This window comes from Macadamia integrifolia, chromosome 11 (genome assembly GCF_013358625.1).
Source record: "Macadamia integrifolia cultivar HAES 741 chromosome 11, SCU_Mint_v3, whole genome shotgun sequence".
Classification (NCBI taxonomy): Eukaryota; Viridiplantae; Streptophyta; class Magnoliopsida; order Proteales; family Proteaceae; genus Macadamia; species Macadamia integrifolia.
Genome location: NC_056567.1, coordinates 28,859,834 through 28,879,294, shown reverse-complemented (window position 1 = coordinate 28,879,294; position 19,461 = coordinate 28,859,834). Strand labels below are relative to the sequence as shown.

Here is a 19,461-nt window from a genome sequence, read left to right as displayed (position 1 = left end):
GTCACTCTTTTGCAATTAACATGCCTGTGCTAGTCCGCTGGGATGAGTCCCCATGGGTAAACAGAGGAGCCACTGGGAAGGGGTATTGGGGCGTTAGAGGCCCCAGCAACTACCGGCAGCTGCAGCTGGTCAAGAAGAGGCAGAGGTAGCAAAATGGATAAAACGAAGACCGTAGGGCAGGTGGTAGGTACCGTTTAGAGCATTTCAATCTTTCACATCTCAAGTAAATTGGTTAAACAAAAGATTAGGAATATAATTTGGTAAACCAAAACCCATTTTTAACTAATATCATAATTTTCCATACACAAACAACAGAAACCATTGATGGTAAAACATAACCGGGACTAGTTCAAGCCGTTCTTAAACAAAATCATAGTTACTCAAAACTGGATCGGAAGGCAAACCAAGAGAGCAGTCTTTAGTGGGGACCAAACCAAAGAAGAGGGTGCTCTGTTTTTTCTGGTTTGTTCCGAATTTTATGCTTTGAAGTTTGGATAGCTTGGTTGGGCAAACAGCCGGATCACGAACTCCGCCAGATTTGATAGTAAATGTACAACCATTACAATAAAGACGAAAAAAATTACCAACATCAGCATGCTTAGCACCAACAGAAAATGGCATGAACCCCTTTCAGACAAGGTGCGAATCCATCAGGGTATTCCCAGCAGCAGGAGAATATAGCTGAACCCATGCAAATTCCTCTTTGTACCCCATCCTTGATTCACAAGATGCTGTACAGCTGTAAATAACAATGGTTGCCCAATCAAGAGAGTCTGGATCATTCTTCACTCCAAAATAGTACAGCAGCTGGGGCAAGATCTGAAAAATACCAGCATGGCAGATTGTAATCACCATGACATAGGAAGGGAGATCCAATGGAGCAAGTCAGTCATGCAGACAGATAAACTAGCTGAACCATTTGAGCTCAACTAAAAATGTATAAACCAATATAGACATTGATGTAGTTAAGATGAACCACCATTGCAAGATTGTATCACACAAATTCAAGAGAGGGAATGAAGGATCTCTGAACCTGGAATTCAAAATGTTGAGGGCCATTGCAGTAGTTGCATTTAGGAATATCTGCCTTCGATGGACGGCCACTTGACATTGGCCACAATGGTTTGGCATTTGCATCCCTACAATACCTGCAAAATTTCAATGATCCACCATGTTTAATGCTATCAAGTCTCCAGATGAATAGCACAGAAAGCAGAAAGGATAAAACTTAGTCAACATCATTGATGCTGTTGCTTCAGAAGAATGACTTGACTAGTTCTATTCTGAACAACTGAAACCGGATTATTGGTTCCCAAACAAAATTAATTCACTCCTACAATACAGATTTCATCTTACCTTTTTTTCTGTTTTGGGGGTTTTTTTTTTTGGGGGGGGGGGTGCAAGTGTTGTGGTGGAAGGGTGTGTTAGTCATACAAAGGACCGGTTGAAATACATAGGGCGTGTTTATTAAGGTCTTACCATTTAATGAAAGATGAAGAACCAGTGTAATTGCTGAACAAGGGCTTGTAAACGATTATATACAACACCAAAACTGAGCTGGTTCACCAGAGTATGTTTACCATACACCAGCTACAAACCCTTGAAACTTATCAGACGAAAGATGATTTATCAACATCTCATGAAATTAAAGATCCATGACTTTGCATTACAGGAATGACCAAATTCCTGAAACCACTGATGGAGATGTGCAGGAAAAAAAAAGTGCTCAGCCATTTGGAGAAAACCAGAGGCTATGTTTGGTTGCAATGGAAATTTAAAGGGAAGGGAAGTGAAATTTTCAATACTCAAAAAAAAAAACTTTAGTAATCATTATCCCATGTGACTATACCACTAACTCCAAATCATGCCATATTTGGTTATTAAATTGCACTTTACATTCAAAATCCTCTGTTATAAAATGTAAAATAAAATTACATGTAAACTGCATCATTACTAAATATGGTTGTTTATACAATCACATAGGATAATGATTGCAAAAATATCTTTTTTAAGTATGGAAATTTCACTTTTCTTCCCTCTAATTCCCCTTGCAACCAAACGGAGCCAGAGTGAGAAGTATGAGTTGGAACATACCATATCTAGGTTCCTCATCGTGCTGTACTAGAAATTGTACAGAGATAAACCATTCATTTTTCTAGTCAGAAGTACTCACCTCATTACTTGCTCGGGAGCTTTAGTGATACGCTCCTGGAAAGAAGCCCAGCATTTCTGGTCATCATTTCCCTAGCACCCAAATCAAAAGAAGCAACCATAAAGGATCCAACTAGATGGAAACACAAGTAAAGATCAGCTCTGCAATGTAACTCCATGCATACCTCAAAAGTATCCAACAGTGACTTCATTGTTTCATCCAGCTGAACTTTGGAAACCACTGGATTCGAGTAGTCATTGCCTTCAGATGCCTCTGTATTAAATGTGTCTTCATCCTCGCTTATGATTTCAAATTCAGTCCATAGAGCTTTGTTGGCAACTGCTATTGAACAAAATTCACAGCTGGTGAACCTATGTAGTATGTACAATAATAGGAAGTCTTGGGAAAACAGCATAAAATATTCAAGGGTTCATGATCCATGCAACAAACTTGACGGGCCGCATAAAACTGTCATATAGTTGCAACCATGAAAAAGACTGAACCTTATACCTCCCTAATCGCAGTTCTTTTCTCTCTACAAATCCAAGTACTAGGATTAAGTAGGTATAGATTGAAATATTAATGTGACACAACCATCATGCCATGGAAACTCCCAATGAAAGTTTTGAGGTTTATAAGCATGTGTCAAATCGCATAGAATGGGTGCACTAAAACATCTGAGGGTATTCCACAAAATTAACCAGGTTCATTCGGATATTAGCAACCTTTGTCTATCTCTTCCAATGAAGTTCTGCTGCCACAAGTGCTAGAGTTAGAGGAGGGAGAAGAGATGCAGATTCGTTGACAGTCAACTTTATGTCCTGAGCGCCAATGCATCATCTGCAATAAAGGAAGAACACCGATTTTTCATGGTGTCGATCTAAGTTACAAGCCAGCATTTGAGAATTATCACTGCTAATTACCTGATGTTTCTCTGAGCAATAACGTGCACTCTTGCAACTGCTACAGACTTTATCTCCCCTCCATGTACCGCACCAGCAACAGAGTGCAGCTAAAACGAGAATTCCCTTGAGCAATGAGATTACTTGCAAACTTTTGAAGGATGCAAACTAGTTTTAGATATGCATATGAATTATATATTCTTTTCATAAACTTCCATATCTAATATGGTACGAGTCAGAAACTTGACATGACGCAGTACATCCAACCTAAAGCTGCTCCAGGCTATCCAATTATTGCGGCACTAGGATTGATTAAAGCTAAAAAATTAATAGAAATTTTCAAACTGGATCCATGATCCACAGGCCAAGAAGCAAAAAGGCAACAACCAATTCAAGATATAACCCATTCAGTCTTTCCTTTGAACTTATTTACTTCTTTTTTCCCTTATAATTTTTCTACCAATAGTCATAAAAAAGTTTAAAATGTACCTAAAAATGAAGAATGGGTACCAAATACAAAAGGGTGGGGGGTGGAATGCAGAACAGAGCCTGTAAGCTATCTACTAGTCTCCGTACCGGCTAGTATAAAACTAATACACATAGCATAATCGAGACTCCACCTTAACCTATCCCATTTCCCATGCACAGGGTGTTTTCACTACCAGAAAACAAAAACTCTATGGAGTTTCGGCTGCAAATGGGGAATGCTGTGATTGCTAGTTCTTGATGACCATGTATAGTCGTGGTAGGTGAGTTAGTGATGACCTATGGCTTCTCAATGGTGCATCCTTAAATACATGCATCTTATTATATATTGGCACATAGATGAAAATGTTATCATATGATTGGCCAGTAGTTATCAAAGAAAATAATCATTGCATCTCTATGCCAAATAACAAAGTATAAAGCTACTAAAAGGTCGATAATTACTTGAAATTTGTGATGTTTAGGAAAGATAAAAGAAAACGATCAAACTATACATTAATACCAGTTCTAGAGGTCATCCTGTATATTTCTTATAGTATTTGCTTGCTCTTCATTTGTGATTCTCTTTATATAAACACAGTTTTTTTCTCTCTCTCTTTTTTTTTTTTTTGGTGGCTTGTTTTTTTTGGGGGGGGGGGAGGGAGAGGGGATGGAGGAAACTACATTTTTTGCAAGAAAATTATACCATTATCAGAAAACTAAGGAAAAAGTAAATTATCAGTTTATCACCCTCCCATCACTATTCCAAAACAACCCACCTATGCCGACTACGCTTACCTGAGTAGCACCTATGAGAGAACAGCTAAGTAAAATTCTGCGCCTCCGTATATGTAGATTCATTTATTTGTCTGCTTCAGGCATTCTAACAGCTCATACAAACTCAAACAGTAGCAAGCGACCAGAATCAATCTAATACCTATTTTTAAAATATAAAGATAATAATTGCCTCTATGGAGAACCCTGAGCATAAATGATGATCCTATTTCAAGTTTCAGTTCATACTGGGTATTACGAAGTACAGTTAGAAGTTACCTAAAAGCTTCAGCAAAAAACATCAAAGCCTTCTGAAAAAAACAATATATAAAGAGTACCTCCAACTGTAGATGGTTTGTCAGTCCCATCACGTCTTGGAGGTTCACTTGAATAAAAAGGATTTGAGTGATACAACTGGCAACGGAAAACCTTCACACTTTAGAAACCATTTTCAGTGTTAGGAACACCTTGCAATTTAAAGGAAGAATAAACAGATATGCCCCAAAAGAAAGATGGTTTTCCAAACAACACCTTCGTGCTGGTTTGTCTGGTGCCCGCTTCCATTGCTCATGTTGGTCTTGGAGAAGGCATGCCATTGATGGGCACATGAACACGAATAAAGTCCGATGGAATGTCGATTCCTTCTCAGCTATTGGAGCATATACCTAGCAGCACAACCATTTAGACTCATTATGTTGATTGTTTTATAGTTTATTTTCTTGAAATTCACACCTAGGAGTTGCAAATCATGCAGCTATGAACATACACAAGAAACTAACCAGAGATAGCAAATATAATAAAGCAGTAGAAGAAAGTATCACTAGTGAAATGATAAATTGATGAAGTGGAAGAAGAAAGTGGATTTTTGCAGAAAGCAAGAATAAATGTCAGATGAAAAAACAATACCTGAAGGACAAACTGTAGAGGGTCTCCACAGATGCCGCATACACGAGATTTCTCTGATGGCAGATCAAGTGGGTCTAACCAAGACTGCAGACATGGTAGCAAGGATAATCAACCCAAAGAGAACCTATCAATCCATTTATCAAAAAGCATTTATACGTAACAGCAGAAAGAGGAAATCCAGGGTTTACAACATACAGGCACTCCTCCAGCCTTGCTTGGAAATAGTTGACGGAGAAGGGAATGAGGACCTTTAGGCTTCTCAACGAAACCTAAAGTTACAGGCTCTTTCTCTTCTTCATCTTCGTCTTCATCTTCATCTTCCTCATCGTCATCATCTAGTTCTTGCTCTTGATCGTTTTCTTCCTCTTCTTCTTCCCCTTTGATTCGGAGAGAACTGAAGTTATCGAGATGATCTCCTTCTGCTTCCAAATCCATTATCTGTGGCATTTTCCTTCTACTTTGGTTCTCCTAATCTATCTTTTGCAAATAGAAAGCTTCAACAATGACTCAAAGTCCAGGATTCAGCTTTGCATTGGATGTCCCATGCTTCATATGAATAACTCAAAACTTAAAATAAAGCATCGTCATGAGAGAGACAAGCCCTATCCTCGCAAGAATTCGGAGTAGGACTGACCACCACAAATTTCAGTCGAGTTTTAATGGTTCCTCAAATTCCTAGGGGACAGAAATGGAAATATCACCATAAACCAATATGGTTGGAAATGTAATGGAAAGCTCAAAGCTTTCACTTTCAGATTCAGAAAGACAAACAAATGGAAGCTACTACAAATATTAGTAAGCATCAAAGCTAAGTAGGTTCCCACGTAACAATCCAAACAAGAAAAAATACCAGAGATGAGAAAGAAAACAATGATCGAATTTAGTTGAGAGAGAGTGTGTTTAAGGCTCTGTACTGTAACGATTCTGGATCTGGCACACCTTTTTGTATTTCTATTTTTTTGAAGTGATTCTATGTCTTAAATGCTGTTTGGTAACCCAAAAAAAAAATTTGATTTTCTAACCTGGAAGAAACAGAAATCTGAATGGTTCGCACTTAACAGAACCGAACCTGTTAGAAACCATTATTTACATAAATGCCATCTTCACCATGGATGTCTAAGAAAGCATATGGTACTGGTTATAGTGATTCCATATCACTATAATGGTGGTGGAAAGGTGTATTCATGGCAGGCACTCTTTGTAATGGTGACTGGAGGAGGGGCCAACAATTGCAGAGAAGGGACAATGGCCCAGTGCGTGCGTGGGTGTTGGCCTACCACTGTGATCTGTCATCAAGCAAAAGGTCCAGCCACTTCCATGAAAATTTAACAAAAGCTGAAACCAATCATCCCTAAAATATAAAGAAAGGTATAAATCTGAACTATTTTTCATCGACAACCAGAAAGAGATAAAGAGACATATCGATGCCTTTTCAGAGAGAGATAGAGAGAGACAGAGAGGCGAATTTTAACTTCGTGCACAGAGGCTCAAAAAAATATTCTCCCTGGGAAAATCGAACTTCGACCAGGCTAGATCAACAAGGTAAGCTACAAAATTATTAGAAAGAAAAAAAAAAGGGTTTAGAGAGGGAGTAAAAGAGAGACAGGGAAAGACATCGACCTACCTCTCCGTCGGCAGATTTGCGTCGTCTTCGTAGACGGTGGCTGCAACGTCTTTCTACCTATTGGAACAACGAACTGAAAACAAAGAAGAAAATCAGTAGAGAGAGAGAGACTTTCACCTCGGATCACTGACGGCTGATCGACGGTAGTAGCAGGCTCTGCGTTCTTACTTGTTCAGTTACCTTCGTATCAACTTTACAACTTAAGTTATGAGGGGCAAATGCGTACTTTAACCTCCCACATAACAGAAGTGAACCAAACCCTATTTACCCTCTTTCATACGAAGGTAAGATAACAAATGGTTGCAACGGCCAGAGATACGAAGGAAACTGAACAAGAAAGAACGCAGAGCCTACTACTACTGTCGAGGTAGAAGGACGTTGCAGCCACCGTCTACGAAGACGACGCAAATCTACCGCCGGAGAGGTAGGTCGATCTCTTTCCCTGTCTCTCTTTCACTCCCTTTCCCTCTCTTATCTTGCAACCAAACGCAGCCATGGTGCTAGACGGGAAGGGGGAAAAAGAAGCAAAAGTTAGAACTTGGTGTTTAGTCGGGGTTTTATACTAGGGTAGTAGGAAATAGAGGGAACGAGAGCGGGAGGGAGTGCGGTGAGAGAGCTATTGCGGCCAGAGTTGATGTGGGAGGAGGAAGCGCTGTGGGAGAGCTTTTACTGAGCAGCGTTTACTGTCGGCTTCTCTCTTTCGCCCGCCACTTTATTTCAATTCTAAACCAGGCGATTACCTGAACTGTGCAGGGCTGCACAGAACTTCCGGCTACTTTTTCCGTGCTTGTAGTTTATTCTATTTGTTTGTGCCTCCTTTTCTCTTGCCGCCGGAAAATTTCAAACTTTGTCAACAGACAGGAAGCTTAGGTAATTTAAGTAAGAAACCACAGGAAGTTTTAACGGATTGCCACTTCGTTTTATTTCATTTGTACTTTTTACTTGAAGTGATACTCATATTCGATCTATTGTAGCCCTTTCAATGATTGTTCTTGATTGCCATGGCTTCTTGTGAATGATTGATGTTGTTTTTGATAGTTTTAATCAGGGTTGATATATATATGGCTTGGTGGAAATTTAAATTTAAGTTTGTGAATGCAGGACTATGAGTTCCACTAATATCAGAGACCTCTTGACATCATTTAGTCCTTCTTTGGATTTTTTCACTCTCAGTTCAGGAGATGGTCGAATTAAGGTATTTTTTTTTTCCCGTTTTCTTCGACCAGGATTGATCCAAGTTTTGAACTGTTGGTTATTATGGAAATTTTGGAGGCTGGTAGTTTCTAAAATTTTGTGGATATATTTTCCTTGTAAACCCAGTAATAGTATCGGAAGATTGTTATGGTAGTATATCAAGTTGACTCTGAAGTTGATGACTTGATGGTCACTCTGTACAGTGATAGCAATGAAAGCATGAAACATTGTCTTTATTTCTTCGGAGACACTGACTAGCATTTGTTTTGTTCAAGTTGTTGTCAGAACTGAATTATCTTTATAAATTAGATTTTTTCCCCTCCAATAGTTTGTTCGTGAGTGATCAATAATTGAAATTGGATACAAGTGATGTTTTGAAATCAGATCCTTTGGATGCCTATCCAACTGTGGATAGTTCGTAGCACCTACAATGGTGCATTCCAAATTACTACCCCTTGTTATTTTCTTTTATTTTCTGTTCTAGTATATTAGTCTTTTTAGGAAGAGATGTATATTAATTTTCCTTTCCCAGTTAGTGTCTTATTAGGTGGGCTATTTTACTCATTAATTTTTTATTTTCTCAGATTTGGGACACTTTGAAGGGTCAAGTCCAGACAGAGTTTGCGGACATCACATCTACCAATCCTGGAGATTTATATACAAAACCAGATAGAGGGCACCTTTCAGTTGACTACACGTGCATGAAATGGTTACCTTTGGAGAAAAAGGTTCATATTGTCATTAAACTTGGATACAAAGTTTTTGGTCCTCGGGCATTTGAATCTTTGAAATCTAACTTTATGATTACAATTAACTTATAGTGCCCAACTTTCCTTCATGTTTTTCAGAGGAAAAAGGAGGTCGGATTATCATTTGTAGTTCTAGGAACTGGCAGTGGTGATGTTTTAGCATTGGATGTGTCTGCCGGTCAATTAAAGTGGAGAGTCAGTGATTGCCATCCTGGGTAAATTTCTACTCCACAGTCTTTTTTTTTAATAATTTTTTAAATTTATTTTTTTATTACTTTTTTAATAATTTTTTTACTTTTTATATATATATATATATATATTTTAATTTCATGTGGTAGGTACATTGTTTTCTGTTTTTCTGTCAACTATTTTTATCTCATAATTACCAATCTCACTTGATATTGGTACAAATATAAGAAGTGGGTTGTTCGTACTTATATTTGCTCCCCCTCTTGACTTCTGAGTCCTGAGTCACAAATATATTTTCTATGACCTCTAGTTTTGTCCATCTATAGTCCCATGTCACATGCGCATTGCTTACAACTTTATCCTCTAGCTTTGTAAGAGTGGTGCTTCAGCCACACATTGATCTCAATGTTGTTACATTTATAACCAGCCTACATTCTAGAAACAAAAGGCAGACCTTGGCGCAACAGTAAGGTTGCTCCATTCCAACCTAGTGGTTGGAGGTTCGAGTCGGGAAACATTCTCTCCACGTAGCAGGGGTAAGGCTGTGTACATTATGATCTTCCCCAGACCTTGCAGTGGCGGTAGCCTCGTGAACCGGGTACACTCTATGTTATGGAAACTAAAGCCTGGTGATGAGGTAGGGTATGCTGAAAACGAGTCAACACTATCAAACCTAACAGAACCAGAATTGCAACGAGTAAACACAACAGAATTTGTGGGCAGAGTATAGAAAATTTAATCATTTAATTACTCCCAATCAAACTAATGAATGGGATGGAATTACAATGTAAGGAGGATCCTATTGGGTTGATTGTATGCTCAAAATTTCAGTTTCATCCAATGGGGGGATTGAGAGAAACAATCAGAAGAAAATAGGAAGTTGCTTTCTATACACATCGCTTACGTATTTTGTTATGTTTTGGTAGAGATGGACCTTGGTCTGATCAAGATGCAAAATGGCCCTTATTTTTCAATCCACAAATAGCCTATGTTTCTCATTCAAATGATACAATCAAACTGCTGTATGCTTGCTTTCTATACACATCACATACATATTTTGGGCACTAGTATCCGTTCAGTTCAAGTTTATCTAGAAATTCAATGAATTTAATATTTAAAAGAAAAAAAAATTAGTTAAATACCAAGTAATCAATTATGGGATATCATTCTATGCACAAAGAGAAAAAAGACTTTACGGTGATGCTGACAAAGACTGAACTTTGGGCATTCCCTCATCTATGTTTTTTGGATTATGCTATCATCTTATGTGATTTTGTGGATGACAAAGGGACCACATGATTAACCCATGGGATGTTCTTAAATACTTTAGAGAATCACAGGGCCTACCGGCCTAAAATCAGGCTTGATAAGAGTAGATTGATACTGCATAAATAGATGATGAAGGGGTCAATAAAGTATTTGTAGCTAAGCCAAGTACATTAATTTCTTTTGGATCCTCTAACCATGATAATTTTCTTGCTTCTTTCTTTTTAAATAATGTGCAGAGGTGTCAATGCCATTGCATCTTCTCCACAGACTTTGTGCATTTACACTGCGGGTGCTGATGGTATGGTTTGCCAAATCGATTCCATGACGGGGAAGTTGTTGGGGAAGTTTAGAGCTTCAACAAAAGCCATATCCTCCATTTCTGTTGCACCTGGTATATATTGTTTTTGCAATTTTCTACCTCTTAATTAATCATATTTTATACTTTATTGTTTAAGAGAAGGAAGACATAGTTCATCCATATATTTTGTGATGGACTCATCCGTATTTCAAGGTGTCTCCTAGGTGACCATCTTGGCATAAGCACTGTGACAACTAGTGTTTACTGGGTTGCTTAGGTGGGCATTTTGGTTTCCTCTCGTCCAGGCCTCCTCCAGTGTCTTGGGTCGCCTAGACGCCATGACAACTATGGTTCAAGTTAATACCCTGTATGGGGTTCTATTTTTAAATTCTTTAGTTTATTATGGGCTTATTTTCTTCGTTGAGAAATAAAATTTTGTGCTGCTTGTGTTAAAAGTTGTTATTCCTTTTTAACAGATGGGAAGACATTAGCAACTGCAGCTGGTCAGTTGAAGATTTTTGATTCTGCAGACAATAAAAGAATACAGAAGTTTTCTGGCCATCCTGTGAGTTTAAAGGAGATTTGTTCTTCATGACTGTTCATTCTTGATGTTTAATGTGCTGGTTTCTATGTTTAATTGGACCTGGCTATGACTGTAAACGGACCCTATACGGGCCATATATGGCTATATCTGTATTTGGTCTGTTAAATTAATTGGATATCCAATATCCTATTAAATATCCAACAGATATGATCATATGAGCATATCTGTTTTTGTATCTATTTAAATATCCAGTTATGGTTCCAGTAATTGGACATCCAATTAAAATACCTATGCTTTAATCCCCTCTCTTGCCTCCTATTTGTACACTTGTTATTTACTTATTTATCCTTCATTCTAAGATATTTCTCCACAAATAACCCTCTTGTTATGTTAAAATCCATTTATATAATTTTGTACTTTATATAATTCCAAATGGTTGTATGTATATCTCATATTTTATTATACATGTATAATATATAGTACTTTAAACGGATCGGATATTAATTGGGTCAAATATGGTGTTACCGATATCTGGCTGACTATTAATCCGATATGCTATAAACGGGTTAGATCTTAATCAGATATGATCAGTGTATCTGTATCGGGGATAAACCAGTGGGATCCAGATAATATCTGTTCATTTAGAGCCCTACTTTGGCCATCTAGACATCTACTTCAACTTTCTCTGTCCCGTCACTTATCTTCTTTCTTCTATGGAATAGGGAGCTGTTCGTTGTATGATTTTCACTGAAGATGGGAAGCATATACTCTCTTCTGCTGTTGGCGAAAGATATATTGCAGTCTGGAGAGTAGATGGTAACAAAAAGAAGTCTGCTACTGCAGTGCTTGCAATGGAGCATCCTGCTGTGTATCTAGACTCAAAGTGTGGGGACAATAATGGAACAGAAGACGTCAGCTTATATGTTTTGGCCATCTCAGAAGTTGGACTTTGTTATTTTTGGTATGGAAGAAACGTCGAGGAATTACACAATGTCAAGCCCACAAAAATCTCATTATCTATTGACAGTCAGATCTCAAAGAATCACAAGGGTGCATCACCTACAATATTTGCTGCTAAGTTACAAAGCATCGTAAAACCATCCTCTGGTCAGGTGTTTGTTGCATATGGTTCGCTAGTAAAGCCATCATTTGAGAAAATATCAGTGCAGCATGGTCTGGATGTAAAGTTGAGTACCTCCCAGAATGGGGTCCTTCTACCATTAGTTCAGTCTCACAAATCCAAGAAAGGGCTGGATGTGCGAACTGAAGGTAACCCCTGTATTATTATTTGATTTCCTCTTTATTTGTACCTTTTCTGACAAGGTTTCACTAGTATTGCAGTATGGTATCTGATTGAAGGTAGTTATCAGCTCGCAATTTCAGCCTTGTACTGTTTTGAAAGCCTTTTACCCATCATGCTTTTGGAATCTGTACATTTATTTCGTAGAAGCCTGGCTGCTTGGAAGTCAGATATTCCAAACATATGTCATTGCAGCATATCTCTAGACTCAAGATATATAAAATTGGTTGAACACCTGCAAATTTTCCGTTGCTGTCTGTATTTGTAAGCCCGAGAAGTAGGATTTGTATTGTTTGAGACTAAGTTCTCTCTCTCTCTCTCTCTCTCTCACACACACACACACACACACACACACACACACACAAACACACACACACACACATATTAAGCTTAGGTTGTTAGTCCACTGCTGTTCTAGGAAATGGAAAATCAGAATACTCCATTGTCCCTCAAAAGAAACTTTCTTAGGAAGGAAAGTGAAGAAAATAATTTTTTCCTTGTTTCTTGTGTCTCACTTAATCTGAAATTTATTTTCTTTTGAATTGTACCTGCCTGTCACTTCTTGTTCTTCTACTTTTTGCTCTGGTAGCTACAAGTTCAAAATTTTTGTCCTTATCAGATTAAATAGATCCTGGAATTATCAAGAAACTTAGCCACTTTAATTGAGTGTTTAGTAGCTCCAATAAAAACTTCACTTTGAAACTCTGCAAGATTGTCTACACAACCTTGTTACTTTGTCTGAAATTTGCTTAGTTACATACATTATTTTAATCTGATTTGGACATCCTTTTACCAGTGCGATAAAATCATGGAGGCTTCACAAAAAATTCAACAAATTTATGAGAACCAGAGACTTATCATGTATACCATCCTTAGTACACAAAATTCTATCGTATTGCAGTCCAAGAGAGTGGTCACAACTTACCAGAACCATTGAAAAGGATTCTATAGATCAGATTGTTAAAATAATGTAATTAGCATGATCTTGACCCATGAGGCATTGAAGGTTGTTTAAGTCAAGTAGTGGGTTTCAGGAACCACTTGGACGTGAACCACATACATAATCCAGTTAATGAAAGATTGGCATTGTGTCTTCTAATGTGTACCTTGGGTTTGTGTCCTTAGTTTAATATTTGATAGCCATTTAAAGCCGTTGATTAATTTATCAAAAAAAATATATGAATCTATCTGTCAATTTGGATACTGATCTTCACAGATGACTGATTACTGGTTAATGATACAACAGTCACTGCTTTAGACCGATCAAATGCTGAGGATGCCTTGCTTCCAGTCCCAAAGGTTTATGAATTTCGTGATAAAAAGAGAAAGGAGAAGCATTCTAATAGAGATCGTGATTTGTTGATGACTGATGATTTGGTTGACAAACGGAGGGAAGTTAAGCTCATGGATAGCAAAGGTATGCTCAACATTACTCATGGTACTTTAAGCTTGTTACTCATTTATGCATGACATCAACCTTGGGTTCTTAGTCATGTATGATAATATTTCACTATTAGTCATTTACTATAATGAAGTTCTTTGCTTATTAAGTTCTGACATTGTATTGGTGCTTTTTCTCTGGCTTTCTATACTTTCACAGCAGTTTTCACGATCGAAAATTTCCATGATATTTCCATGGTGAAGGATTATTTCCTTTGGTCCAATTAGAGCTCTTAGAGTATGTTTGAGAGTTGGACCGTATTTAGAGGGGCTTGGTATTAAATTATAAATATGGGACATAGAACCTCTCAACAAAGCATTGATATGTTTGTCCTTTCAAATTTGTGTGGATTACTTAATTTGTATCTTTGGCTCAGCAAAATTTCTGTTCAATCATTGGTTTGGTTCTAATTTTTTTTCAAGAACAGAGGTGCAATGTCTTTATTTTGATTTTTTTTTTTCCTTTGGTTTGATTTCTGGAGTAGTAGTTTTCTGTATTTGAATGTATAGTTCGTGATAATTCATGATGTCACCAAAAGCAAAAATATAGTTCTTGGAAGTTACTTTCGTGACATTGATTTCAGATGGTTGTTTAGATTTTTTAATTTTCTTCTATAGTTACTTGTCTCTTAATTTTAAACAGCATGATGTGGCTTGAGAATAACTGAAACCCAAAGTTTTTTTTTTTTTTTAAATGACTTTTCATATTTAAAGAATGGTAACTGCATAACCCCTTGGTGGCTCAGCTGAATTCTCCTGAACTTCGAGGAATTGAATCTTGCTTCAATCCATGAGTTCAATGACCCTAAAAATCTAATTATTAGGGCCTGGAATCCTATTAGCTTCCAGAAGATAAGGTCTTAACTTAAACTATCGTTGTTACACTGTGTGTTTTTCTTTCTTGCATCTACATTTTTTTCTATATGAATGTTGTTGGCTGTTTATTTTGATCATATGGATGCTTCACTAGAGTCGGAGAAGATCTCTAACAACTCTGGCCACATAGGGAGACCATTTCTTCTATACTTTGCCCAATCCTTATTTCCCTGTTATTCAAAATATTTTCAATTAATCATCACATTTTTTTCAAAAATTGACAAAAATCCGTTCTATAAACCAAAGATCCTATTTATACCTGAATAGCAGATTCCCATACTGAATCATCAACCATGGTAGTCCAAGCATTCGCATTCCATCCGAAACTAGTTGTTTCTAACAAAGCCCTGAAGTTGTTGTACTCCTTGCGTAACTTATTCATCTTGTTACGCAGTTGTACTTTCGCAAAGGTCCTTTTGAATTCGGCTTCAAGCCCTTTTGTAATGTTGTCCCAACCAACCTTTGTGAATGTTGAGTTTGTCTTCAATCCGTTTCGGACATTATCAACCATGAGATTGATGAATGATCTTAGCTCTGCTTCATTCCAGATTATAGTAGTACTTTTGGGGGTTGGGGATCTTGGGGATCTCATATCTCTGAACAATCATTAGAGATCTGTGTAATAGTTAATGAATGGGAAAGATTTAAAAAATAGTGGGTAGGCACTCCTGAGTTCATCTGTTGGATTAGAATCGAACTATCATTATCAACTGTGCATATTTTACATTTAACGAACTTCGCACTCGTATCCACCTCTTCAATGTTTTGGTAGCAACTCCTCACCACCATTCTGACAATGCCCATACTGGAACATAATGGTACTTGAATATGTTAATTCAACATATTGTTCTTCTAATTAAAAATTCCTATTCCTGTTGTCGTGGCTGTTATTCTGTTATCCAGACCATCTTCAAGATATCGAATATGTAGCATCATAATTTGAAAATAAACCTTTATAGCAGGTTATACAAATTATAATGTTGGATAGCCGTCATGGTTCGGCAGCCTTTTCTCCCCTATTAAACCTCTTTAAACCTTGATTTATGGGTATGCTCTTGATTATAGAAAAAAAATATCATTCAGAAGCTATTATATGTTATATTTGTTTCATACTTCTAGGTATTTTGATGATGGGTAATTTTAGAGTAGTCAATAGTTTATGCTGTTGCCTGATCTTATTTGTTTATGACTTTTATATGCAGATGACCAAGTAATGGTTGAAGCAGATACTGCTGCAATATGCATGGAGGATCGCCTTAGATCGTTAGGAGTTCTCACTAGTGAGGAAGATCTTACTAGAGATAGTTACCCACTGAATGCTGACTCAACCATGAATTCTACTGCATATAGTGATGCTCATTTTGAAGCTCAAATCTCACAGAAGAAGGTCTGTTTTCTAGTAATAGGAAAAAGAATTCTAGATGTGTAACCTGCATGATTTTGGAATCTATTAATATGAGTTGATTCATGCAATGATTGCTAACTTTCTTTATCTTCTCGCCAGATTAAGGCATCTGTTTTGTCTATGACTTCTGCTGATGCATACAAGTTACTGACATTTTTGGTTGCCATGTGGAAATCAAGGTTCAATGTCCTTTCTTTTTCTGTATCTAGGGTTTTGTTTACTAATTTAATTCATACATTACAATGTTGATATTTATCACAAAACAAAATATAAACAAGGCTTTTGACCGATCATGGGACCCTCCTCCGCACTCAGTAGGGGACAAAAAGGAAAAAAGAAAGACTTGGATGTAGACTCATACAATGCATTAATATGCTCTTGATATGAAGATGCAGTCCCACATTATCATAGCCAACCTACTTCTTATTGTCTTTATAGAAAGTGGTCAGAAAGCCATACACTGGGTATATACTATTTTAAACACCATTTTTTGGGTCTTGTGAGTAAAACACTGGTTATCTTCAACAGGTCAGCTAGTGGAAAGTATGTTCTTCCATGGATTTCTAGTATATTGGTGAATCACAGTCACTATGTCATATCACAGGAACCAGCCAACCAAATGCTTAATTCCTTATACAAGGTAAGATACTGTAAGGGCAAGAGTATTCTCCTCCAATGAATCTACATTTCAAATTTTTATTCTTATTTAAGCATTTACTATTTCTAATTGATCAGGCATATGTGGAACTAGTTCCTGTTTAAAGAATACATGGTCTGGAAATCAGTCATTATGATTCTTCGTCTTTTTTTTTTTTGGGGGGGGTGTTGTTTAAGGTTTTAAAAAATTACATGGTATCCTATTTTCCTTGAATGGAAGAAATGAGTTTGTTAAGCAACGGCAGTCAGAAATGTAGTCTGTCATTGAAAAACCTGACCAGCTGCATATATGCGGTACATGAAAGTCATTTTAGTAATTATTGCTCCCCATTTAATAGTTACAAAAGAGAAAGAAATTTCGCTAAAATAACGAGACCCAAAAAACAGATAGCTAATTCAGCGGGTATGAGGTGCACCAATCCTATGATGATTGACTTAGGTCAGCCTAGGTTTTCAGATTTTAGGGCTCAAGTACGAGGAATAGGTTGTGGGAAAAAGGTTTAGGATTGTTTAAGGAAATAGAAGTTATTAGAGAAGTATAAAAAAAAAAGATACTGTTGTGGGGTTTAGTGAACAGTGCCTTTGAATGGTAACTATGAGAAAGAGGAAGAAGAAGAATGAGAAGATAATGGAGGGAGAAAGGAGAATTAGTGTAACAAAGAGTTGACATGCTGCTTTACAACATTATGCACATCTTAATAAATAATTTTCTTCGTAAGTTTCTGAATAACTGGAGGTATTCAATGTCAAAAGACCAGGATTTTAGGGATTGGGATTGTGTTGGCCGAGCTAACTTGTGATTGCAGGAGCCAGATCCCAAGTTGACTAGGCGATCCACACCCCATCCCCCTGGAAACTTGGTTTTTTCAGCCCTGGTTAGCCCCTTGTTGTGCCTAAACTTGGCCAATCCAGGTGACCATGGGCCGAGTTAACTTGGGATGGATCTGGGTTGGTAGTGGGTAATCCAGTGCCCAATTGAAGTACTATAAACCCTTGATAAAGACTATTGTGAGAAGGGTCAGGTGGGAGGGAAGAAATCCCTTGCTACCCTTACTACTGTAATATGTCTAATGCTAACTGGGTCTCTGTTTTAGAGTGTTTTATCCGCCGGGTCGCCGGCCGGGGGGGGAGTAGAGACGTGAAGGAGCGATTCAACACCATCTTTTTGCTGTCACATGCTACAGACTTTACCTTCTGTTTGCTGGATTACTTGTTTTCTCCCGTTACTGTTGGTCACTTGTCATTACTGTTCATGGTGCTGTAGCATTGAATGAAAGCAAGACGAACCAATTCCGCCGTTAACTTTGTAGCTGTTTTGACTTCACCTGTACTGACACAGCTTCGATAAGGGTGTCACTGTAATTGCTTGGTTGTAGCTTGCTATGGCAGATTAATGTGATGTGTGGTGATCATGTGATGACTCACTAATTTCAGTTCCTTTTTTGTTTGCTGTGAAGACTGCTTAGTTGTATGCGCTGGATGAGTTGTTTTCTTGAGCTTTTTGATCCAGGGTTTAAGAACATTGAATTGGGATCCAGATCGGTCCCGACCGATTACCATTCGGATTGGATTGGGATGGATAGGCCTGGATTCGCTCCAGAATCGGTGTTTTAATGCCCTAACCCTAGTTTCCGTACTAGGATTGGACGAGCCAGATCGGCTGGAGCTGATTCCAATATCCACCGATCCTATCCCAATTCTTGAAACCCTTCTCTTCTCTGATCCTATGAAGATTTATAAGTTTTTAAATTTGTACTTTTTACTGCATATAGCTTGGCCTTCATTTTGCACCGTTTCTTCTAAAGTCCCATGCTTTATCTTGTTCCAGATGGCTGAGTTCAGAAGTGTCGCTGTTCAACCTTTGTTACAGTTGTCTGGTCGCTTACAACTTATAACTGCACAGGTCAACATGTTCTGTCCGTTAAATTAATTAGTAGTTCCGAGGGGAGTTTGTTGAATCTGTCTTTCATTCTGCAGATTGATAAGGCTGTGGAGACCAGGAGTCGAACAGTATCAAATGACCAGCAATTGGGTGAAAATGATGATGAAGATGAAGACGAAGATGTGGATGAATTTGTCTATGGGGAAGAAGATGAAGAATCTCAAAGTGGCAGTGATGGTGATAATTAGAATCATTGCTTGAGGTAGTTATTCTGTGTAAATTAAAGTATTTTTTATTTCGTTTTTTAATAATAATAATAATAATAATAATAATAATAATAATGATAATTTTTTCTTTGGTGTTCCTACATAGAAACATTTACAATACTGGAACTTATGCCTTATAAAAAAAATATAAAAAGGAAAATCATCAACCAATAAATTGGGCTTGAACACTTGCACATAAAAATGAGAAGTCCAAAAGTCATGGTAAAATCTCAGAAAGATGGTTTTGCCTCAGCATTTCCGCTCCTTTCATCAGCATAATCAGTAATAAAACCATGAACCTTGTGCAGTCAATTCTAGCATCAAACGTCCTGGGGTCAAAGAGAAAAAAGATAAATTTCAGACATGCTTAAAAGTGGTTTTCACTTGAATAATGGGAATTTTTTTTTTTTATAAACACCACCCCAAAAAAAAATAAAAAAATCCTCTCTTTATTTTGATGCATGAAATCTAAATGCAGTGGTCCATTTCCTCTCTAGCATTTTTTTGTTTCCTTCTTTTTTGCCCTTTTTGCAGTTTTCTTTTTTTTTTTTGCCCTGGGGGTGGGGGGG

General features: G+C 37.5%; 2 protein-coding genes across 10 annotated transcripts in view; one reads left to right on the top strand and one right to left on the bottom strand.

Annotated features, from left to right (window-relative positions):
* Positions 1-253: 253 nt before the first annotated feature.
* LOC122092754 (programmed cell death protein 2) lies at positions 254-6,996 on the bottom strand. 4 transcript variants are annotated; one of them, XM_042663029.1, is made up of 11 exons: positions 6,824-6,996; positions 5,395-5,874; positions 5,200-5,283; positions 4,825-4,958; positions 4,632-4,729; positions 3,076-3,164; positions 2,878-2,992; positions 2,337-2,494; positions 2,174-2,244; positions 1,034-1,148; positions 254-819 (listed from the first exon to the last, which is right to left on the bottom strand). In XM_042663029.1, exons 2-11 carry the CDS (start codon positions 5,644-5,646, stop codon positions 631-633), a joined length of 1,305 nt encoding a protein of 434 aa, XP_042518963.1. In that variant the 5' UTR covers positions 5,647-5,874; positions 6,824-6,996; the 3' UTR covers positions 254-630. The 4 variants fall into 4 exon arrangements, with proteins under 4 accessions (XP_042518963.1, XP_042518966.1, XP_042518964.1 ...); XM_042663032.1 differs by having other exon boundaries at positions 2,337-2,491; positions 6,824-6,995; XM_042663030.1 differs by lacking the exon at positions 6,824-6,996 and adding an exon at positions 6,222-6,485.
* The window catches only part of LOC122092753 (WD repeat-containing protein 43), a 14,074-nt gene continuing 1,228 nt past the window's right edge, over positions 6,616-19,461 (top strand). For 2 of the 6 annotated variants that reach the window (XR_006144291.1, XM_042663028.1), the window contains exons 1-13: positions 7,095-7,247; positions 7,925-8,018; positions 8,602-8,745; positions 8,866-8,981; positions 10,461-10,615; positions 10,999-11,087; positions 11,789-12,335; positions 13,613-13,783; positions 15,885-16,069; positions 16,187-16,266; positions 16,616-16,727; positions 18,573-18,647; positions 18,722-18,888. Coding sequence is in view for 1 of the 6 variants with exons in the window: in XM_042663028.1 (XP_042518962.1) it covers positions 7,929-8,018; positions 8,602-8,745; positions 8,866-8,981; positions 10,461-10,615; positions 10,999-11,087; positions 11,789-12,335; positions 13,613-13,783; positions 15,885-16,069; positions 16,187-16,266; positions 16,616-16,727; positions 18,573-18,647; positions 18,722-18,874 (1,917 nt within the window). In the remaining 5 variants the exon portion in view is untranslated. Of the gene's footprint in view, positions 6,742-7,094; positions 7,252-7,576; positions 7,694-7,924; positions 8,019-8,601; positions 8,746-8,865; positions 8,982-10,460; positions 10,616-10,998; positions 11,088-11,788; positions 12,336-13,612; positions 13,784-15,884; positions 16,070-16,186; positions 16,267-16,615; positions 16,728-18,572; positions 18,648-18,721; positions 18,889-19,461 lie in introns of those variants that run through there. The other 4 variants (XR_006144293.1, XR_006144294.1, XR_006144295.1 and 1 more) reach the window with 4 other exon arrangements.

Coding starts and splice junctions, on each gene's coding strand:
- LOC122092754 (XM_042663029.1), bottom strand. CDS start 5,646: ATGCCACAGATAATGGATTTGGAAGCAGAAGGAGATCATCTCGATAAC. Junction 5,284..5,394: donor GCAAGGCTGGAGGAGTGCCT/GTATGTTGTAAA, acceptor CCATGTCTGCAG/TCTTGGTTAGACCCACTTGA. Junction 2,495..2,877: donor ATTGGAAGAGATAGACAAAG/GTTGCTAATATC, acceptor TTTGTTCAATAG/CAGTTGCCAACAAAGCTCTA.